The sequence below is a fragment of the Ursus americanus genome, chromosome 21, assembly GCF_024610735.1.
Source record: "Ursus americanus isolate L20-20 chromosome 21, mUrsAme1.1.p, whole genome shotgun sequence".
Lineage (NCBI taxonomy): Eukaryota > Metazoa > Chordata > Mammalia > Carnivora > Ursidae > Ursus > Ursus americanus.
The window spans coordinates 15,320,861-15,345,117 of NC_142147.1; the positions used below are offsets into that span (position 1 = coordinate 15,320,861).

At 43.5% G+C, this 24,257-nt stretch overlaps 1 protein-coding gene, 1 non-coding gene and 1 pseudogene across 2 annotated transcripts; 1 reads left to right on the plus strand and 2 right to left on the minus strand.

Annotated features, from left to right (window-relative positions):
* On the minus strand, positions 1-23,900 carry GOT2 (glutamic-oxaloacetic transaminase 2). The gene is made up of 10 exons (XM_045806925.2): positions 23,706-23,900; positions 11,907-12,063; positions 9,836-9,964; positions 7,716-7,775; positions 7,034-7,195; positions 6,700-6,804; positions 5,245-5,395; positions 4,909-5,074; positions 825-975; positions 1-262 (listed from the first exon to the last, which is right to left on the minus strand). The coding sequence occupies exons 1-10, from the start codon at positions 23,792-23,794 to the stop codon at positions 140-142; spliced, it is 1,293 nt and encodes a 430-aa protein (XP_045662881.1). The 5' UTR covers positions 23,795-23,900; the 3' UTR covers positions 1-139.
* Positions 12,607-13,472, minus strand: LOC123798470 (ORM1-like protein 2 pseudogene; annotated as a pseudogene).
* On the plus strand, positions 18,037-18,173 carry LOC123798481 (small nucleolar RNA SNORA38). The gene has a single exon (XR_006781313.2). It is a non-coding gene; the product is annotated as a small nucleolar RNA SNORA38 (small nucleolar RNA).
* Positions 23,901-24,257: the final 357 nt, after the last annotated feature.

Below are 24,257 nucleotides of genomic sequence, written 5' to 3' on the forward strand. Positions count from 1 at the left end.
AGTGGTAGAGTGTTAACTACTGTCGTTGAAAGAAGGGACCTGCTTGCCACCATCCACCCTCCTTCTCTCTCCGTGTGAATCTCACAACAGCAGGGGCCGTAGGCAGGAAGGCTGTCTCTGGTTCCTCTCACCAGGGAAATTACTTGGTGACCTGGTGAATGGCATGGGCAAGGTAGCCCACGTTGCCGGAGGTGACCCCTGCCACAGAGATGCGGCCGTCCTTTGTCATGTAGATAGAGAACTCCTTGGTCAGCCTCTCCACCTGCAGACAGGAGAGCACAGGAGCCAGTTCTAGGCAGGGGGATTTGCCCAGCCCAGGTGTTAAGACACGAAAATAACAGAAACTCTATTTTCTCGCTTAAACCCTATTCTCAGAATTTGGTGGGCTAGCATAGAGAGAAGGATAAAAAACCATCTTAAAGTCAGATGAGGAATACTGAGGTGTGAACAGGTGAAAACAAATCTTAGATCCAGCATTTGTAGAAAAAACAGATCCAGAATCCAGCTATGGAACAGCTCAGCTACGTCTCCAAACAATATTCAGGCTCCTGCTTGTTCTGCTTATCTCTTCAGAGAAGCAGCAGTGGTCATATAAAAATGACCAAATCATGCTCTGCTTTTCAGCAGTTTGCAACCTCATGGGGGGTGCAGACAGGGAAACGACTAGTAACAAAACAAAATGAATGCTATACTCTTCCTTTACCTAAAAGGACTCCAAAATGACTGTTTTAAGGGTAATCTGAATAGGTAGGGGATCTTTGAGGAATTCTAGTACTTGAGGACTGATCAAGTGGTCAGCTGGGGAGAAATCAGCGCCCACTCACCTGTTCGGGCTTTAGTCCTGTGAAACAGAACATGCCAATCTGGTCAGTGATGTGCTGCCAGCTGTGGGAGGAGCCCTCCTTCTTGAGGTTGGAGACCAGCTGAGTCCGCATGCTAATGATGCGGTCAGCCATGCCTTTTACTTCCTGCAACCTGTGAAAAAAAAAAAAAAACAAAAACCCAAAACCCTGGGATGCAGCTCAATTCTGGACAAGCACCGACAGATAAGCCACAGCTCACAGCAGTTTTACCTTCCTTGAGTATTACCCTGGTGTGTCTTAATTCTTCGTCCCAACCCATGTCAGACGCTCTCACTGGTTCAGGAAATGAAAAGGTATTTTACAGCACTGTTTTCTATCAGAACACTATTCTGATCAGGTACCTAATGACTAACATAATGGAGTTATTGAGAAAGATGAGGGGCGCCTGGGTGGCTCAGTTGGTTAAGTATCCGACTTCATTTCAGCTCAGGTCATGATCTTGGGGTTGTGGGATTGAGCCCTATGTCGGGTTCTGTGCTCAGCATGGAGGCTGCCTGGCATTCTCTCTCTCCCTCTGCCCCCCTCAACTGCCATGTTTTCTCTCTCGAATAAATGAAAAAATCCTAAAAGAAAAAAAAGATGAATGAATGACTCAAATCTAGGAAGGCTAAGGCTCTCCATCCTTTATGCAGGGGGCAAAAGTTGTGTTTTTTTTTTTTTTTAAGATTTTATTTTATTTATGTATTTGAGGTAGTAAGAGAGAGAGAGAGTGAGCATGAGTGGGGGGCAGATCAGTGGAAGAGGGAGAAGCAGACCTCCTGCTGAGCAGGTAGTCCAGGATCATGACCTGAGCCAAAGGCAGACGCTTAACCGACTGAGCCACCCAGGCGCCCCAAAAATTGTGTTTTAAATAATAGACTATGACCTTATTTTTAACACGGATGGAATACACACTCCTGCTTTTGCAGTTAAGACAGTGAGTGCACTGGGAACCTATGATGTGCCAAGCCATGGGCTAGGCGTGAGGCAAAGGGAGGGTTCAGACATGGTCCTTGCCTTTAAATCTTAAAACTGACACTGGGAACAAACCTGTGAACCACCAACTGGAACACGTCAGGACAAGGTAGGAAGCAACAGAACAGTGCTGTGTTGAAAGCCCCAGGAAGAGAGGGTCAGTTCTATCTGGTGGCTGAAGGCAGTCCTCTGATACACATGGCTCACTCGATTCTGGACACAATCCAGAATTGCCTTCCTTAGAATCTCCCCTTCTCATTCTACTCCTATGGCTCTAGGGGAAATTCCTGCCCAACTAGACGACGACAGTAAAAACATTTATAGTTTACCTCTCTGTTCTAATGTGTTCATGTTCTTAAACCATCTATGATGATGTCATACACAGTTATAACGGGTCACAACTGCCAATTAGAAGTCAAACAAGATTAGTCTTAGTCATTTTTATTTGACTCAGGTAAACATTTAAAATTGGGCACTTGCGCATAAAAACATGGATTTATCCTCTCTGGAAAAAGCGGGCAACGCTTCACTAGCAGTGTAATTACTGGCTGGAGCTGGAGCTCCTGACCCCTCTGGGGATGACATTTGATTTTAAATTTCCTATGGTCCCATCTGTCCAGCTCCATTTACTTTCAGGCTGAGGTCCTAAAAGCATGGAGGCTACGCCCACAGCTAGATCCAGGGCAGTGCCAGCAAAGCCCTTCCTCGCTCTTTGGTGCCCATGGAATGAAGTTCTGACTTCTCAAGGTATGGGTGAAGGTGATTCACCATCTGCTCCCAACTTCCCAGCTTTGCTGCCTTCTCCATCCTCCTCCCACTCAGCGTCAAGGCCACAGAAACTACCTGGGACTTTCGAAGCACGTCCTACAGGACGCACATCGTGCTTCTGTGCCTTTCCTCATGCACAGCTCTGTCCGGTTTTCCTTTACCCTTCATTCCCTTGAGGGAAAAAGCCTTCTCTCTTTAAGGCATAGCTCACATGCTGCTGTCTTCATTATGGCCTCCTTTATTCCCCACTAGAATCAACAGCCCTTCGTTTGGCCTGCCTTTATTCTTTGTCTCTTGTATGGACGCTGTACCCGTACCTTCCTCACCAGATTATAAACTCCCCACAGGTAGAAATGCCCCACTCATCCAGCACAGCACCTCTGTTATCTTTGTACGCGACAGACTGCAAAGCTGTACTGAAGCGCACACAGTAGAAAAACCGACATCCTGACAACCATTAGGAAATATAAAAAACCACTTAAAAATAGTAAGTTAAAAAAAAAAGCTTAGTATAATCCTAAGAGACAAAAACAAAACCAAACCTACAACATACATATACAGGAGTAAGGTATATAGTTAGCATGATGGAAAATGGTGAACAGAGACAAAAGGTGGGTTATAATGACTAGATTTATAGTTAATGTTTTCCCTCTCCCAAACTTTCTGAAATGTACTTACACGTTAATTTTATAATGGGAAAAAAGTATAAATTAAAAAGTAGTCAGTTTTTTGGTAAGCCTTGCATCGATATATTTAACTAAAAAGAACCGCCCTGAACCAGACCTACTTCAACGTTCCACAGGAATAATTTAATGTAAAAAGAACAGCTGTCATGTGATAAGATAAAGTTCCTTGCAGACAGCGGACAACAGATTTCACTTTTCTCCCCAACAAGCTCAATTAAACAGCTACAAAGATACACTCTTGTCTGACAAATCACACTGTTCATGGCCATCTTGGCTTTTTATTAACTTTGAATTATATAGAGCAGGGGTTGGCAAACTTTTCATTTTTAAATTTTTTATTTAAAAAAAAAATTTTTTTTAAAGCTCCAGTACAGTGGCAAACTTTTTATAAAGGGGTAAATTATAACTGTGTTAGGTTTTGCGGGCCATTTGCTCTCTGTCACAACTACTAAACTCTGCTGAATGGCACAAAAGCAGCCACACATGATTCATCAAAAATGGGTGTGGCTGTGTCCCAATAACACTTTACAAGAATAGGGGGCACACTAGACTTGACCCATAGAACACTCTGCCAACCTCTGATCTAGAGCAAAGTTTTCTGAATTGTATGGCATGACCTGTTAGTAGCTCACATATTCAAGGTAGTTGGATGCAACTGGCATTTAGAAAATATCAGAACACATGAAACCTAAGTACTGAGTTTTTGACAACTGTTTCAGTTACGTATATGTTTATAGGTAATGTGTGTTCAGAGTCATTATATAAAATATCTGTCTTATGTGGACTATGGTCAGAGAGACTGAGTGAGTAACACTAAGTTAGAGCACAGGTGCCAAGAGATTCAGATGGTAAGGCTAATAAAAACCAAACATAAGCAGAAATACTGATTCAGTGGTAGCTATTATTAGGATAAGAACCAAAAATATGATATTCTTAAAAAAGTTTTCCTATGTAAGGTACTTCAATTTGAACTTAAGTTGGGGGGGCAGGTTTTTTTTTTTTAAATTAACATATAACATATTATTTGTTTCAGGTGTCTGTGATTCATCAGTCTTACACAATACACAGCGTTCACCACAACACGTAACCTCCCCAATGTTCATCACCCAGCCACCCCATCCTCCCACTCCTCTCCACTCCAGCAACCCTTAGTTTGTTTCCTGAGATTAAGAGTCTCTCATGGTTTGTCTCCCTCTCTGGTTTCATTTTGTTGCATTTTTTTTTCAACTATTCCCCTATGATCCCCTGCCTTATTTCCCAAATTCCATATATCAGTGACATCATGTGATAATTGTCTTTCTCTGATTGACTTATTTCATTTAGCATAATACCCTCTAGTTCCATCCACATCATTGCAAATGGCAAGATTTCATTTTTTTTCATGGCTTTGAGGAGAGGGCAGGTTTTACTTAACATGGAGATAATGGAATAAAAAACCCCTGGTGTTTCTGAATTACCTTTGTCTCTTATGCATTTGAAAGGGCTAACAAAATGCACACTCCTCTCTCCCCTCCTCCCCTTCCACATACAGAAGCGGTGTGATATTCTATGTCACCACTTGCCGATTATAAACGAGCTCTCAAAGATGGGTGGCAGGAAAGGCAGCTAGCTGGCTAGGAGCGGCAATGAGCTTTTACCATTGTTTTCGCAGGTCGGGGCTGGTCAGGATGGTCGAGGCAATCCGGGCCCCATTGATTGGAGGGTTGGAATACATGGGACGGATCAAGATCTTCAACTGTGACTCCACCCTCTTGGCTTCATCAGCATCTTTGCAGACCACAGTGAAGGCTCCCACACGCTCCCCTGAAAAGACACACATGGGTCTTGTCTTCTAGTTTTCCAACCTAACACGCAACAGGAAATCACACAGCAGACACCCCACCTCCCACACTGGCATCTCTGGGGCATCCTCTTTCAGCACTTCTTCAATTGTATTAGGACACACACATCACGCCCTGGGTCCTTTAGCTCACCGTATAAGCCCATGTTCTTGGCATAGGATTGGCAGAGACAGACATTAATGCCCTGTTCGATGAAGTGGCGCACAGCCCAGGCATCCTTGTTACCATCACCACTGGCAAAGCCTTGGTAGGCCATGTCAAAGAATGCAAAGAGATTGTTTTTCTGGGAAGGAAAAGAGAAGAGCAAAGCTTTAGGCAGTCCCTCTCAAGATGCCCCACACGCTTGCCTGTGCTTATTGGGACCATGTCTGCCTCACACAGAGTTAACGGTTTTCTCCCCCAGTGGCAGTTTGGAGATATTTAATTTTCCTTAAGACGTCATCATATTATTTTTTTTTTTACTTTGGTGGATATGGTCCCTCAAGAAGACATTAGGAAGAGATACTCTTAATTTCAATCTTCCCAGAAAGCTGCTTGATCAAACAGGAAGCTCCTTCCAGGCCCACAGGAGTCTGGGTAATTACTCTGGACCAACACCAATCTTTTCTGGGGCTAATGTTAACTCTGGCAGCCTCGTCTTATACCCATGACTCATGGGATGGCCTCATGAGAACCATCTCATCTTCAAAGTGCTCTGTGAATGCTCTCTTTTTCCCTCTGTTTGATGCCAAAGAAAGGGAAACCAAAAGAAGTGAAAATGCGGACACAAGGCAACAGGAATATTTTCCTCCCTTGGAAATTTTTTTTTTTTTTTAAAGTAAACACTGCCTCCAGTGTGGGGCTTGAACTCGTAAACCTGAGATCACGAGTTGCATGCTCTACCGACTGAGCCAGCCAGGCGCCCCTCCTCCCTTGAAATTGTGACTAGTGCCTTCTCTGACAGCTGACCCTGTGAATGATAATGGCCATGCTGAGGAAATAGGCCAGGAGAGGAGACATGACAAAGCATATAAAGAACGAACAAGTCATCTTGGCCAGGGCAAATGCAGGTGCCAATAACAGACATTCTGGGGCCAGTGGATGCCCACTGGACAAGCTAGCCAATGACAAGATTCCTCAGAATTCCCTACATACAGGCTGAGGAGCAGAAACTATTTTCAAGCTGCTCATGTACCATCAATTAAGAACTGCTAATTATGCAGGGCGTCTGGGTGGCTCAGTTGGTTAAGTGGCTGATTCTTGACTGAGGCTCCGGTTGTGATTCAGGGTTGTGGGATTGAGCCCCATATTAGGTTCTGTGCTTAGCAGAGTCTGCTTGCGATTCTCGCCCTTCGTCTGCCCCTCTCCCCACGTGCATGCATGCACAGGCAGGCGCTCCCTCTCTAATAAATAAAAATCTTAAAAAACCCCCAAAAAACCCAAAAACAAACCCAAACTGCTAATTATGCAAATAAGAAGCTCTTTCCTGACAACTTAACCATGTGGGCTTAAGGGTAATTAATTCTCATTGTTAAGACTTTGCCCAGTTAAGCATCTACGGCCAGTTACTGAACACAGAACTGTGGCCAGTCAGCTCACTCTCCTTACCTTCACCACTGTTGCTATCTCCTTCCACTGCTCAGGGCGGGGGTCCACTCCCGTGGGGTTATGGGCACAGGCATGCAGGAGAAGAACACTTTGCTGTGGCATTTTCTAAAGAGACAACCAACAGATGACTTTGCAGCTCCGAAGGAGATAACTTACCTGAAATGCCACAGGGTCACTGTTTTGGATCGGTAACAAGGATAATCTGAGATCTGGGAATGAGTTCATCCCTAGTATTCTACGTCAGATGTGGAGAACCAGCTGTGAGACATCACATCTCCACATGGAGGTTTGTTTCTTGTTCCTTCAGCCCTCTTGCCCTGAGAGTCACACCTACCGAAATGTCCTCTATGGCGCCAGTGAAATCGAAGCCGCACGTCTTGGGGTCATAGTACCGGTAACCATGCAGCTGCATGCCAGCGTCCCTGAAGATCGGAGTGTGATTTCCCCAGGACGGTTTGGGCAGAAAGACATCTCGGCTGAACTTAAAAAATCTTTGCTAAACAATGGGATGAAAGGGAATGGAAAAGTGAAGAAGGAAGAGGAAAAATAAAAAAGAGTCAATATATTTTACTGAGGAAGACATTTTTCTCTCTTGAAACTCAGCATCTTGATGAGTGAGAGACAGTAATGGCTCCGCAGCAAGACTGTGAACTGGAATCTAAGCTCTGACAAGTAAATCCACTGTGGAGCCAAGGACCTGTCTAGGCCTCACTTGCTTCATTTGTAAAATGGCAGCAAGTGAACCTCCTTCATAAAGATTAAATGAGTTAAAACAAAAGCTGGTAGTAACAGGTATGTGCTCAATAAATTAGATTTATTATTATGATTATTCTATCTTCCTTGTAATTTCTTCTAAGTATTTTCATTTTTCTTACCCCTGACTCCGTTTACCAGAGAACAGGAACTCTTCCGACTTTGTGGAAAGAAGTCAGCAAACACACATGCAATAGGAAACCCTGCCATCCTCAACTTACAGACTGTCTTACAGCTCTTTCCTGAAGGAGTTTCCAACTCACCAGAAAACTGGCTCCGATCCTCAAGGCCCCAGTTCCAGAAATGGTCTGCACGGTGGCATACTGAAGAAGAGACAGCATGGTCAGTAGGTGCGACACTCTCTAGAGGCCCATAATTAGCAGAACTGAGGCCAAGCCCACAGAGGCACTGCTCTGTACAGTCAGTCCCCTTCCTTCTTCAGAAGCTGAAGACAATGTTCCAAATGGTATTCGGAAACGAGAGAACAGTGCTATTGTTTCATTTCCTCATTTGCTAAGAGACAGACTGACTCTCCTTGTGAGTTCTCGAAAGAGCCATCTCTTCAGTTTACAAAACCTTTGCTGACAGAGACGCTAACCCCTCATGGCCTGTTATCAGTATCATGGCGTATTACATGAGGAATGTTCAGGATACAACCTCTCCCCTCACATGAGAAAGGGCTGATTTATACAGAGAAGAAAGACACTAAGAACAGTCACTACATTAAAATATTATTCCAGAATTATACAAAATTGAATGAGTCTCTGAACATCAAAGTTTCTTGAAAAGCAAGTCAACTTATTATTAGAATAATAAGTATGACTACATTTCAAAGGCTCAGAAGTTCCATTCAGTTTTCATAATCTGAAAACAGTACCTTTTGAGTAATAGGAAGGTAAATCTGTTTCTTTGAATCAGTCAACTTTAAGGAATAAGAAACCACAGATAATTTTTTTTTTTTTTAAGGCACCATAGACATTTAAGGTTCTCTGAAACATAAACCTATTTTCTGGCCAGCAGTAGAAGAAATGGGGGACCCTAATAAACTCTTTACAACACAAAGTTTGTCCCTGCAAACTTTGCCATGACAGAAATAAAAACTTAACTGTGGGGGCAACTGGCTGGCTCAGTTGGGAGAGCACAGGACTCTTGATTTTGGGGTTATGAGTTCAAGGCCCATGTTGGATGAAGAGATTATTTAAAAAATAAAATTAAAAAAAAAACCAACAACAAACAAACCTAACTGTGGATCTGAGAATACTAAAAATTCACAAAGGCACAGCACTTTATGAGGCAAGCTGATGTTACACTAGATAGATAGAGGTTAAGTAAAAATTACAGAAAAATATGGAAGCTTTCATGAGGGGTTAACAGGTGGCTGACTGCACGGATATCAATCAAACCATGGATTAGGATCATTACTGTCTCTCCCCGGGGAGGAAGTTGTATGCTTTTCTCTTGAGTTAACGAACTAACATGTGGACTTAGACCAGCCTTGTGAATAAACTATTTATTCTGGTCTTGGGGGTGGAAGAGGAGAAATGTTGGCTTAGTTCTGCTACTTTGTATGTTTTTCTCCAGACTTACCCAGAACAATAAATATTTAAATATACACATGTATCCATTAATGAACATATTTGTTTCAAAGGAAAGTAAACTACAGGGCCCGAAGCCACATGTCCTGGGCTGTTCTGCGGCCTGGAGGCATGCCTCCTGCCCAGCGCCACCCCTCTCCTACTCTAAGCGCTGGGCCTGCGCATACTCTGTGGGTGCACGGCCATCTGTTTCTGCAAAGTCTGTGTTCAGTGTCCTTTAGAGACATCTTTCTTCTACAATAGGACGGCCCCCAGGGAGACGGGAGGAGGAGACCCAGCTGCACGACGCTCTCTGGACCTGAGAGAGGAGGGAGGCAGCAAGAAGAGAGCACAATGTCCACACTGGCCGTGAAGGGGCAGCAGAGGAGTGCCAGACTGGTCCTGGCCCCAAGAGTCCTGCCTGTGTGCTTCCTCCATCTCAGCTGGAAGCTGAGAACATGAGGGCAGTGGCTAATTATAGGCCTAAAACTGGGCCTTGTTTGGCATTTCTAAAGCATATTCAGTATAAACGGAACATAAGCGTACACAGAGCAGTGTCAACTCTTCAAATTACCATTCCGTTTTCAGGATTACTGCTACATTTTTGGAATGTGTGTTACATGAAATCTTTTATTTAGTAAGTGCCAACCTACTTTCTAAAGAAGAGATATTAGCAATGGTGCGGTCACCTCAAAACAATGATCACGCACAAAGTGATGTATCTTGATTTATTTAAATTATTTCAAATTTGTTCAAACTGTTAAATATAAAGAAAGACTCTGTATGATGCCAGAGTCTGCTCTGCTTACCCGGCCACTTTTCAACACTTCGTTGTTCTCACCCAGGGCTAGCTCTGCAGACGCCTTACAAAATTCAGCAAGCCCCGCGATGGGCAGATATTCTTTGTCCAAATTTTTTGCAGCAATCTGGGCCTCTGCCTAGACAAGAGAAAAGATATCTGTTTAGTTTCTTCTCCTTACCTGGAATTAGTATGATTAATATTTAATGTTTTATAAATTCAGTTTATATATTAAATATAAAGGAAGTAAATAAAGCCTTGTTTTTACTTGAAAATACCGTCCAAGAAAAACAGTAAGTACTACACCTGAAACTAATATGACACTGTACGTAAACTACTTGGAACTTAAATAAAAACTTGAAATTATACAACAAAACAAAACAAAACACCAAAAAGCCAGCCCTACAGAAAAAATGTAGAATACTTAGTATTTTATACTGTAGAACAGAAGTATGTTATTTTTAAAATTATACTTTATTATTTTTTTAGTTAGGTTTTATATGGATGGGTACACAATGTTCTCTTCGTTAGTATTTAACATACGACATTCTTGGAATGCGTAAGAACAAGGTTTACGAGCAACACTTAAAAGAGATATATGATGATAAAATCAAACTAAATATATAATAAAGAAGTATTTCAAGGTAAAATGCCAGTCTAAGAACTTCAAAGGTTAATAGTAACAGCCACACCTCTTTGTGCTTTGGAGACAGAGGTGAGACTGTCCCTTACTAGCTGTATGCCCGTGAGCAAATTAGTAACCTTCCTGAGCCTCAGTTTCTTCATCTGTTGAATGGGGGAACAACTGTTGCTGCAACTCTTACGACTGGCTGAAGACGTGATGAAGGAATGTACAGAAGCATGTGGTGGTATTCCAGCTTGCAAAATAGGTAATACTTGCTGAATACTCTAACCTGAGACCAAAGCAATTCCTGCATGACCTGAGACCCAGCAGCTAGCAGTTTTCAATAGGTCTTCTCATCACAATGGCTTCTTGAGCCCTTCTTTTCTACTCGCAGAGTTCTAGAGATGACCCTGAACCCACACTCCCACATGCTTAGACATTTCTTCTTTCAAGGGTTCATTCAGCCCATATTCTTACTTCTGTGGCTCAGGAGGGCCTGAGCCAGCCTGCTGCAGGGCGGTGAGGCTCAGATGATTACCAAGGGCTGTACCCTCACCCAGAAGTATTCCTTTGTAACTTTCATTCACTGTGCCCAGTTCTGCTGTAAGGAGGAATGACGCATCCCCACCTCACTTTCGGAAATGACAAAAAAGCATTCATATATCAACAGACGAGGTATAGATGGAAAGGAAACATACTTTCTTTTAAAAAACTGTTCTAAGTGGATTAATTATTTAAAGTTATAGTGATAACCAATATAAAGACTAGTGATAAAAATACAACAAAAATAAAGCGAATTATTCTATAGTTCAGTACAAAGAAAGGACAGAGCATGCCTGTGCAGGAGAGCTTATTAAGGCAATCAACATGAGAGAAATGGAAAATAATGGCAGTAACCCTCATCTACAAAGGTCTATTCTTTTTTTTTTTTAATTTTTTAATTTCTTTTTGATGTAAAGTTCGATGATTCATTAGTTGCGTATAACACCCAGTGCACCATGCAATACGTGCCGTCCTTACTACCCATCACCAGCCTATCCCAATCCCCACCTCCCTCCCCTCTGAAGCCCTCAGCTTGTTTCCCAGAGTCCATAGTCTCTCATGCTTCACTCCCCCTTCTCATTACGCCCCTTTCTTTAAAAGGGCTATTCTTATTACAAAGAGGCAATGTTTAAATTCTTGGTCCTTCTGTGCACTCTCAGGATTAAACATGACCCTATGCCTGCTTTATAGATAATCATATAAGTTCAATTTTGAAAAAGACCAGGTAGTTCTCACCTGTCACTTTTACAGCCAAGGAGACCAGAGCCCAGACAACCTGAATGACTCCAGCAATCAGTGCCAGAGCTAGAAGCCAGGTCTCAGGACTCCCAGACCAGCACTCTTTCTGCTACTCTCCAGGAGCACTCTTCAGTTTAGCCATCCCAAGAAGGCAGGAGACAGATGGCGAACTCACCTTTCGGACACTAGGGAGCACATAAGGCTTTCCATTATCATCCCGGTAGGCACCAACTCCTAGATTCATCTTTTTGCTGTTGGTGTCTCTCTTAAAGGCTTCTGTGACTCCCAGGATGGGATCTGGGGGCCCCATTTCCACATGGGTCCACCAAGAGCTGAAATGGGAAATAAACGAAATCAGTCACAGTAGCTAGATTTCCATGGCCAGACACATCTCAAATCTGCCAAAGCACTTCAGAGAGGAGGGCAGAAGACCAAAGATTTCAGTGTAAATGCAATGAGGAGCAGAAGGGGGATACCTCAATCATCCTGGGGAGGACAGGGTGCATATTTAAGCTTTCACAGTACCAACCTGACCTGAATTCCCAGGCAAAGACTATTTCACATAATTTGGCTGTGAGAAACTGAGAGTGGTAAAAGATGACAAAGAGAAGCAAGCAAGGACCATTGCAAGAGTATTAAGTGAACCCCCCCCCCCCCAAAAAAAAAGGCACTTGGGTTTTATCCTGCTCTCAAACAGGTGGTGGGGTGAAAGACCTGGAAAAACTTGATCAGCTGCCCAAATATGGCTTCCTACTGTGGGGGGTAGAGTGATTTGGCCCTTATTTTTTCCTGCTTTTCCTGATTCAAGGAAACCAGCTCCTAGCAGGGCTGGGCCCAGGGAGCTGCATTTTCCAGTCTGTTCTCTTCCTTGGGAACAGAAAGATTGGGAAATGTTGTAGAGTTCTCAGGCTTTCAAGATACAGAAGGCAAATTGGAGAAGGAAAGGATGTTACGGCCCTTTGGTCCAGTGTTATCCCCAGCCCCATCCCTCAGTATTTGTTGATGCCAAAGACACGAACCCCATGGAATTGGGGTAACTTAGGCAGCAGTACACTGAGCAGTGAGGCTGTGTTGATGAGGAAGTGAGCATCATCATACTCGGTGTAGAAGCTGGCCAGGAGGAAGAGTACAATGGGAGAAATGCTGAGGAATTTGCGGAAGAGGTAAATTGGAGCCTAGAGTCCATCTGTTCCCAGTGTGTCAGTAGCAGAGCCTTTCCTTGGTCAGGGGTCTCAAAGGGTGTCCCTTTCACTGTATAGAAGATGACATACATAGCCAAGTTATGGATGACGTTGGTCAGGGTCCAGATACCAGGCATGCTGTAGAAGGGGATGCTGAGTAGAACATGTGACAGTCCTACCAAGACGATGTAGGCCAGCCAGATGCCCTGACTACTCATCACTTGAGTGTTGGGGGTAACTTTGCTGTGTGCCACCCTCACATTCATCCTGCTGGCTTCAGAAGCCCCTCCAGCTGGAGGTGGGGAACTCGCTTCCATAACTGTGGTCTCCATGAAGCAGCCCGAGGCAAAACTGTTTCTCTGGCTTGTTCCCCACCCGCTACTGATTTGGGGCTTTGTTTCTGGTTCACCTATGGCCAGTAAGCTAGTCCTCATTGGCAGCAATGATGTGAATCTGGTTTTATGATATGACCATTCAGTGATCTTTGAAAATGCAGAGCAGAGATCTACTCTCTGTCGGGTGAGAGATGATAATCTGGTTTGTTGTTTGTTTGACTTTGTTTATTTGAAGCTTAAATCAAGAATTTTGCAGCTCTGGGGTACCTGGCTGGCTCAGTTGGTGGAGCTTGTGACTCTCGATCTTGGAGTTGTGGGTTCAAGACTCACGCTGGGTACAGAGATTACTTAATAAAATCTTAAAAAAAAAAAAAAAGAATTTTGCAGCTTTTTTTTTTTTTTTTAATCAGAACTGTGAGGTTTCTGTGTTTATTCTTGGCCTGTGGCTGAAGCTGTAAACCTGAAGAGCTTTAAGATCTCTGTGTGTCAGTAATTCAAAAAGGCTTTTTTGTTTTACCTCTGAATGTCTGAATGTAAAATGTTTTCCATCTCTGTAGGGTACTGATACATTGAGATTATAAAAATCTTGGGGCACCTGGGTGGCTCAGTCCATTAAGCGCCCGACTTTTGATCTCAGCTCAGGTCTTGATCTCAGGGTTGTGAGTTCAAGCCCTATGTTGGGCTCCATTTAAAATAAAGTCTCAAAGGCGGCTCTGTTCTGATTGTGTTACAGAGACTGAATTTCTAGTACTTCGAATGTGCTAGACAAAAATTTTTTCTTAAAGAAACGAACTCAAATGTTTAAAAAAATTCGAGTTCACATCAGTGATAAAACCTCTGAGACTAGTTTAACTGATTTAATAAATATAGTTATGTCTTTTATTTATTTATGTTAAGTATGATCCAAGCATACATTTTATGCTGTGGCTTTGTTTTTCCTAAACTTATATTGGTTTACTAATACTATGAGCTAACATTATTCCTATCTAACGTTTAAAACTATGAAAAATGTAAATTTGTGTTCAACTAATCATTATTGTGACATATTTTCACCTCACACTTGTCAGAATGGCTAAAATCAAAGACACAAGAAACAAGCATTGGCTAGGATGTGGAGAAAGAGGAACCCTCATGCACCACTGGTTTCGGAATGCAAGGTATAGCAGCCACTGTGTAAGAGTATGGGCACATGGCTGGCTCAGTCAGTAGAGCTTGCAACTCTTGATTTCAGGGTTGTGAGTCTGAGCCCCACATTGCGTGTCAGGATTACTTAAAAAAGAAAAAGAGGGGTGCCTGGGTGGCTTAGTTGTTAAGCATCTGCCTTCGGCTCAGGGCATGATCCCAGGGTCCTGGGATTGAGCCCCACATCGGGCTCCCTGCTCTGCTGGGAGCCTGCTTCTTCCTCTCCCACTCCCCCAGCTTGTGTTCCCTCTCTCGCTGGCTGTCTCTGTCCAAAAAAAAAAAAAAAAATCTTAAAAAGAAAAAGAAAAAGCGGGGCGCCTGGGTGGCACAGCGGTTAAGCGTCTGCCTTTGGCTCAGGGCGTGATCCCGGCGTTATGGGATCGAGCCCCACATCAGGCTCCTCCGCTATGAGCCTGCTTCTTCCTCTCCCACTCCCCCTGCTTGTGTTCCCTCTCTCGCTGGCTGTCTCTGTCTCTGTCGAATAAATAAATAAAATCTTTAAAAAAAAAAGAAAAAAAAAGAAAAAGAAAAAGAAAGTTAAAAAAGATTAAAAATAGAATCACCATATGATCCAGTAATTCCACTACTGGGTATGTACTCAAAACAAAACAAAACAAAATTCGAAAAGATATATGCCACCACATGCGAACTGCAGCTTTATAATAGCTAAGATATGGAAGGAAACAGCCCAAGTGTCCATCCATAGATGAATGGACAGAGAAAAAATATGGTACAATGGAATATTAGTCAGCCACAAAAAATGAAATCTTGCCATTTGCAAGATGGATGGATCTAGAGGGTATAATACTAAGTGAAATAAGTCAATCAGAGAAAGACAAGTACCATTAAGGTTTCACTCACATGTGGCAAAACAAATGAAACAAATGAGCAAAGAAGAAAAGAGACAAACCAGACCTTTATTTTTTATTTTTTTAAAGATTTTATTTATTTATTTGACAGAGAGAGAGACAGCCAGGGAGAGAGGGAACACAAGCAGGGGGAATGGGAGAGGAAGAAGCAGGCTTCCCAGCAGAGCAGGGAGGCCGATGCCAGGCTCGATCCCAAGACCCTGGGATCACGCCCTGAGCCGAAGGCAGACGCTTAACGACTGAGCCACCCAGGCGCTCCCCAAACCAGACCTTTAAATATAGAGAACTGGTGGTTTCTATATTTAGAAATATAGGGGGTGGTGGTGGTGGAGGAGATGAGTGAAACAGGTGAAGGGGAATAAGAGCACACACATCTTGAGGAGCACTGAGTAATGTACAGAATTGATGAATCACTATACTGTACACCTAAAATATAATATTGTTATTTACACTTGAATTAAGAAAATAAATTAAAATGAATAGTAATTACATATTTTTTCTCTTTTGTAAAAGATGTATTTATTTATTTATTTATTTATTATTATTATTTTTTTTAAGATTTTATTTATTTAGTCGACAGAGATAGAGACAGCCAGCGAGAGAGGGAACACAAGCAGGGGGAGTGGGAGAGGAAGAAGCAGGCTCATAGCGGAGGAGCCTGATGTGGGGCTCGATCCCATAATGCCGGGATCACGCCCTGAGCCGAAGGCAGACGCTTAACCGCTGTGCCACCCAGGCGCCCCAAGATGTATTTATTTTTAAGATTTTATTTATTTGAGAGAGAGAAAGAGGGGGAGAGAGTGCCCAAGAGTGGGGAGAGGAGCAGAGGGAGAGAGAGAGAAACAGACTCCTCGATGGGCAGAGAGCCCAATGTAGGGCTCCATCCCAAGACCCTGAGATCATGACCTGAGCTGAAGGCAGACACTTAACCCACTGAGCCACCCAGGCGCCTCTTTCTCAAAAGATTTTATTTGAGGAGAGAGAGAGAGGGAAAGGGCATGCACAAGTGGGGGGAGGGAGAGGGAGAAGCAGACTCTCAGGACCCCTGAGACCATGACCTGAGCCAAAGGCAGATGCCACCCAGGTGCCCCTGTTTTTTCTCTTTCAGTAGATTCATTCATTCATTCATTCATTCACTCATAGACTCCACCCCCAGCATGGAGTCCAACCTGGGCCTTAACTCGGGACCCTGAGATCTCAAGCTGAAACCAAGAGTTGGAGGCTTAACTTTAGACTGAGCCAATCAGGCACCCCAGTGGGTTACATTTTTTAGAAGTTTTATTTTTTAAAAGATTTTATTTATTTATTTCAGAGTGAGAAAAAGAGAGAGGGAGAAGCAGACTCCCTGCTGAGATGAAAGCCCAATGTGGGGCTTGATAACAGGACCCTGGGATCATGACCTGAGCTGAAGTCAGATGCTTAACCAACTGAGCCACCCAGGCGTCCCATACAATAGTTTTAGATTTACAGAAAATTGAGCAGCTAGTACAGAGTTGCCAACAGCTGCCCCTCCAAGAGTTTCCCCTTATTACTAACATTTTATATTAGTAGAGAATACTTGTTACAGTTAATGAACCAATACCGACACATTATTAAATCCACAATTTATTCAGATTTCTTTAGTTTTCATCCAATGTCCTATTTCCATTCTAAAGGTCCACCCAGGATATCATATTGTGTTTGTCATGTCTCCTTGGGCTGCTCTTTGTGGCGGCAGTTTCAGACATCCTTGTTTTTGATCACTTTGACGGTTTTGGGGAGTACTGGTCAGGCGTACTGCAGGATATCTCTCTACTAGACTTTGATATTTTTCTCATTAGACTGGATGGGTGGTAAGGAGAACAGTAATTTTATTTTGTCCGCTTGAAGATAATTTCAAAGATGTTAAAGTAACTTAAAATCTTGGGCTAATATAATGATGAGTTAATTAATGGGTTACTTAGTTACTGGATACCTAGATAATTTCTAAGACAGGATACAGACACATTGATTATAAAGCATAATTTTTATATACTTTTATTTCCTATTTATTTTTATATGTGCTAGAGAGGCTAAAGCTTTGGGTCATTTTATTTTTTGGGGGGGAGGAGGGTTAAACAACAGAAATTTATTTTCTCATAGTTCTGGAAACTAGAAGTCCAGAGCTTTGGGTCATTTTAGCGAACATGTTCTTTGTTGGCATTTTAAGAAAAAAAAAAAATATATATATATAAAGAAAGTATAAAAGGGATATATGTGTGGCTGTAGAAGCTGAACTATGTGCATCCACTAGTCTGCTAAGATGCTTAAGTAGGATTGACATCAATGCCCTCCCCTCAGTTTTGTCTATGAAATGGAAGTTACTTGGTTAAAGTTATTGAGTGGTTGAGAATATAGCAGGATCAACTGTGACAGAGAAACGCAACTTTGTATATGTTTTTGTTTTTCAAGGAAAAGTTGTGTTGTCCTAAAGCAGTGGTTCTCAAACATTTCGGTCTTTGGATCCCTTTTTATTCTTAAAAACTTGTTGAAGGCCTGAAATAGCTTTTATTTATGTGGAGTTTAGCTACCAATATTTACTGTATCAGAAAATAAAACTGAGAAATCTGCTATACCGTGTTAAAGTATCAGCTTGTTCCAAATATGAAAGAGCATATAAGGACACAACTTGGAAAGTGAATTTTGTCTTGATTCATTAGAACTGAGTCTGAAAAGAAGCTATGAAATATGTTAACATTTTTAAAAGTTTGCTCAGTCTTCCCTCCTAAAAAGGTGTGTCTGTAGTTCCCTGTCTTTGGACACGTAAGAATTGGCGGCAAAGAAATGTGAATTTGGAGAATTTTCTGTCTGGGGCCAGCTTGCGCCCTGCAAACTCAAGATGAACCAACAAACAGAGAAGAATTACAAAAAAAAAAGTTTGCTCAGTCTTCCTTGGTTTAATGACTAATGACTTTACTTGTAACACAAAAGGTATTTTTTACCTTCTGTGTAACTGGCCTAGATAGTGGAGATTCTTTGTTTTACCAGAATACTTCTCTATGCTTTATGTTGACTCTCCTATGCCCTTATTTAAGGAAAAAACAAAACACAAAGCATACTTCACATATGAAATGGCTTTACAGTCATGTTGTATGTTTAATTTTAATGTTCTGTCATTTTAATTAAATAGGTAAACAATGATTAATTTCCAGGCACTCACAATCTTATCTTAATCAAATGATCAAATATCTAACAATTTTTTTGATTTGACCTTCCCAAATTGAATCCTAAATATAGAAAACATAAAACTTTCAGGCTATCTTTCACCTACAACTACCTTGAGATTTCTAAGAGGGCACCCAAGAAGCATCATTCATGTTTCCAATAAACACTCTCTTGGCAGCAGGATGTATTAATGTATGAAAACTGAGGTTTTTGCTCATGGTAAATTAACTTCTGAGAAAAAGATTATTCTATCCCTTTTCTTCGGGGGAATAAGCAAAAAGCTTTTTACAGCTTCATATTATAGAAAACAAAGTATGATCTCCTAAAGCAGTCACTGAGAATGTGCTATGTGCTAAGAGCTGGGAATGTAAAGAAGAGTAAAACAACCCCTCACATGCCCAGTGGGGTGACCCGTCGGGAGTTATAACAATGCAGGCTGGGGTGTGGGGATGATGTACTGTGATAAAGACATGCTCAGAGCACAGAATATTATTTTTCAGAGCCTTGAGGACAGGACCTAATAACCTGGGGAAGGGGGAGAAAGAATAGGCTTAGGGAGGCTTCCAGGAGGAGGTGACATATGAGGTGAGTGCAAGGATGACAGGAAGAAAAAGACATTCCCAGCAGAGGAATAAGAATAAAGGCTAAAGGTGAAAAAGAGTGGGGGGGGGGAGGGGCGTGTTGCAGTGACAGGCCGAAGCTAGGGAAGCAAGGTTCCAAATTACCCAGGTGAAATAGCTCAAATTCTCGTAATCATTTATCCAATCTCAACCAGTCAGAAGTTTCAGCACAGCACAGTGAGAGTCCTCTGTGCTACCATGCTGAAAAGCTTAGCGAGAATCTTTCTCGAAAATGGTTCTCTTGTCCAACTCATCAGCGGCCAGTCAGCACTCGTACACCTCACTCCGCGAGGCACACTGGATGGCTCAGCAGAACATTACAGAGTTAAACTTATGTTTTTCTGACACGTTGAAAACTGCCTTAGTATTAGTAGCTGTAATTGTCACACACAATTTTATTATCAAAGGGTAGATTATTCCATTTTTGGATTTCCCAGGCTTTTATTTCTTTTATTGGCTTGCCTTAGATAATGTCAGTACTGGGCAAAGTGCATGGATTCAAATAACAGCGCAGCTGCCTACCAGCTTGAGTGCTCACAGGCAAGCCAATTAAGCTCTAAGTCTCAGCTTTCCTTATCTGTAAAATGAGGGCATAACAGACTGTCATAAGGATGAAAGGAGTTATTACATATAAAACACTCAGAGCCTGGAACATAGTGCTTGCTGTTAGCTGGTATCATTGTACTAAATCATTACTTCTACACTTTTTTTTTTTTTTAAAGATTTTATTTATTTATGTTACAGAGAGACAGCCAGCGAGAGAGGGAACACAGCAGGGGGAGTGGGAGAGGAAGAAGCAGGCTCCCAGCGGAGGAGCCTGATGTGGGACTCGATCCCGGAACGCCAGGATCACGCCCTGAGCTGAAGGCAGACGCTTTAACGACTGCGCTACCCAGGCGCCCTACTTATACACTTTTATTTGTAACTACCATGCCACTAGTATGGTGTCTGGTGAGGCAAGTATGTAGATAATTCAAGAAGCGTATGGTCCTAACTTTGTGACCAAATACAGGTCCTTCTTGCTTTTCATTATTTCTACTTAGTTTTTCTACAGTCTTGGGTGACATTATTACCATCCCCTCCCCTCACTAGCTCTATTGCCAGGACTCAAAATCCCTCTCTTCTTTTTCATTGTTGTAGGCTGCTTAGTTGTTCCAGTGTCTAAGCAACAGTAAGAAACAGATACCTTGAAGCAACTTCTGACTTGGGCCTGAAGAAAGCTTCCTTTATTTCCTATCCACAATTCAGACCCTGAAGACATGTAGCCACCTGCCTCTATACATCACTGTCATTAACTGATGAGTGAAAGGGATACTTTGGATGTCAAGGACACACTATATAAAGCTTCCAGTAAGCAATTTTCATTTTTAAAAAGATATCTGTCTCTACGGCCTTTAATCAACAATGACAGGACTGCTGCCCCAACCACAAGGACAGAAGGCACCATTCTCATTAAATGGTGTGAAAAGCACTTATTCATCAAGTTCTTTGAAAAGTTTACTGAGCACAGAGATTCTCTCAGAAACCGCAGTCTTGAGTCTTCTGGCAGGGATTTGTCAAGAGTGGTATCTTTTAAGAATTCTAAATGCAATTTCACAGTATTGAATCTCAAACAATCTAAATATAGGAGCAGGGATACTCAATTAGATTAGTTCTACATTAGTAATCATGTTCAGAACCTCTGTGCTCTTCACTACTCCTCCATTCCTTAAAAGGGTAAAGACTCTATGACCACAATGTAAGAGCCATGATGTTTTCAAGGGATAGTAATAAATGCAAACAAGAGCACTCTAGGGTCAAAACTGATGCTGATAACCTATGGCCTACAAACTGGTTCCTACCAAAGTACTTTGGACATAAGGTGCAAAGCCTCAGCCATTGAGCAATGTTGACTAGCAAACCAAAAGATGTTAGGTACAAACTATTCAGATAAGTATTTCTAATTCAAGTACCTTGCAATTTTTCTGGGAACCTCTCTGGTGCTTTGTAGTTTTAAAAACATGCTTTCCCTCATATTCTTATTTTAAAATAAGAAGATAAGTTAATTTGCTCATGATCACAGAGCTAAAAATGATACAATTTTGATCTTCTAATAATGGTTATTATACCACTATTGCACACTGCCTTTTTTTTTTTTTTTTAAGATTTTTATTTATTTATTTGAGAGACAGAGCGAGGGAGTGAGTGAGTGAGGGAGTGTGCACAAGCAAGCAGGAGCGGAGGGAGGGGCAGAGGATCCTTAAGCAGACCCTAAACTGAGCACAGAGCCTGTCTTGGGGCTTAATCTCACGACCCTGAGATCATGACCCGAGCTGAAACCAAGAGTCAACCAACTGAACCACCCAGGGGTACCCCCCCGCTTTTAAGATTTTTATTTATTTGAGAGCACATGCACACTGCCTTTCTAAAAGGTCTCATGATTCTCCTTCAGTTATTTCACCAAAATTAAATAATCAGAATAATTAAGAACAGATCCTTATAAATCAAAATACATTAGCATATTTTCCTTTCTTCATTGACCTGGGACGAAGCATGATTTCATGTCACTATGTTTTCACAGCACAGTCAAGAAAAGGTTAAATGCTGAGTGCTTTCTGAATGTTTCTAAATGAAACATTTGAACTTATTGTGCCACTTAAATGACCCAACACCAATTAAGTATTTCATAGGATAAATCCTCAGTTTTTCAGAATACTGACTGCCAAGGCTGAATGGTATTAAGATGAGCTGTTCAAAAAAAAAAAAAAAAAAAAGAAAGAAAGAAAAGCAAAGAAACTTCAATTAGTTCAGTTTATTTTAAATGTTTTCCCTTTGGATTTTGGTAAAGATCACTTCTACAGTGGCAGCAGCGAAGGTTCTCACTTCCTTGTTGTCTCAACAGTTACCAGTCACAGCCAGATATGGCATCTGGCTCTATCACCCAGTTATGTATCACTGTTTAAACCTGAACAACACCTTTCTTGCTGCAGATGCTCAAATATTTTAAGACTTCACATCAGTGAACAAAGTCGGTAAGGTTTCTGCTCTCACGGAACTTAACATTCTTATTGTGAAAAGACGGAAAAGAAAAATGAGTCAGTCACTCAAACTCGAAGAATGACTAAAAGGTCACACCCATAGGGATTTTCACCCAGCACTTTAAGCTCTTTAGGCCACCTAGCCGAATCTACAAAACAGTAGTAAGACCACTACAATGTTGAAAGACTTTCTCTTGCCCATCACGTTAGGCACTCCTTTTTCTTCTCCGAATTTGCTGCATAAATGATAACCCCTCCCTAATTCTGGCCCACTAGACAGGCCGGCTTAAAGAGCACACCTTGACAGGGGGCCAAGGAGGAGCTAAATCAGGGAGAGAGAAAGTGTGAAAGCCCAAGCAAAACTGTACTGCCAACAGTGTGAGGCTGTGTAAAGGACAAACTGTTTTGCTGGCTTGAAGAGGACATGCAAACAATCAAGGCACGCGAAACAGGCCGAGGCTTTGCTCCTTGTAGTCAATATCCGGATGGAGGTGGGCTGGAGACTAGGTTCCTCATTAGGCCATACTAAAGGATACCGTCCCAAATCGCCTTCTTGAGTGAATTAATCTCCTGGCTCAGGTCTCCACTAGGCAGGAATGGCTAATTCGTTTTAAACTCCACACCTTTTTGTTGCAACACTTAGCACACAGTGTGAAATTACATATTTGTAATTTTTTTGAGTGACACCCGTCTCTCCCTCAGATTTAGCATTTGGTCTGGCACCTGGCTCTGAGAAACTGAGGTGACGAACTATTTACTAAATGAGCGCAGAGAGGTGGAGCGGAAGAACGGCGACTTCCCTACAGTCAAATAAAACGTAGGTGAACTACACCTTGACCCTTTTCCATGCAAAGGCCACACGGCTCAGGGGTCACCCGCGACTCAGGCAGCAACACGGGGGGGGAGAGGGGAGGGACGATGCCATACACCAAGGTCAGGGGATGCAGAAACGAAAGCTGGGCCTGAAAGCCAGAGCCCCGGAGCCTTCCTGCCGTGTACCTACTACCCCCCCCCGCCCACGACCGGCAGCACGTCGCGGCCCTGCCAACCCCGCTCAGGCCAGAGAGAGGCCAGGACAGGTGAGCCCAGCCGCGCCCCAGGGCAGCCCATCAAGGGCACCCGCGCCCCTCCGCGCTGCAGCCAATCGGCGCGAGGCAGTCTCGGCGGCGCAGCCAATCGGCGCCAGGCCGGCCGGCACCACAGCCCCGCGTGCTCTCCCCTCGCCAACCCCCCTACCCCTACTCCCCCACCCCCACGGCGCCGAATCCGCGTCTCGTGACCCCCCCACCCCTGAATGGGAGTCCGGATGCCGTAGAGGGCCACACTTCCTAACCCCGGGGGAACGCGTTGGCGCGCTCTCCTACGGTCCTGGGGGCAAGGGAGGGGAGGGAGGTAGGACCCCGACGGTCACTTTGAGGCGCCGACGCTCAATTATCAGCCCCCAGTGAGCCCGAGGGAGTGTCAGAGAAAGTGTGTGTGTGGTGCTGGCGCTTGTGCTTGGGGGGCGGGGGTCGATGTCCTGGGGCGTCCGCAGCCGGGCTGGGCAGGCCTGTCGTCCCCAGTTCTGTCTCCTTCTCCCCTGCTTACCTGGCTCTGGCGGAAGCCGCAGAAGCGAGGCCCGGGTGGAAAGCGGCAGCGACCCCGGACAGGACGCGGCCTGAGTGCAGCAGGGCCATGGTGGGCGACAAGAAGGCAGTGGGTAGCTGCAGGACGGAGCGTAGGTCCAGCGGGCGCAGACACGAAGGCGCGGGCTCCTGCAGAAGGTAAGGACAACGACTTCGCCGGGGCGGCTAGAGCGGTCGTCCCCTGGCCCGAGCGTCGTCACAGCGCACCCTGGCGACCGGAGCGCAGCGGCGAGGCCTCCTCCACAGAGCGGTATGGGCTCGCGGGGGAGCCTGCACCGCCGGGCACGTGGTCCCGGAGGATGGTGGCGGTGCCTTTTATCGCGGTTTGCAGCGCCTGAAAAGCTTTCCTTTAATCACGACGGACCGGACAGCAGGGCTGCTATCGTGCCAGTTTGAAAGCTGGGAAAATGTAGGCTGATGTAGGCGAAGTAATTTGCCTCCTGCTTTACAGCCAGTAACCAAGCATCGGCCAGTCCTCAATCTTTAGCTGGATATTTCCCTAAGTGCAAATCAC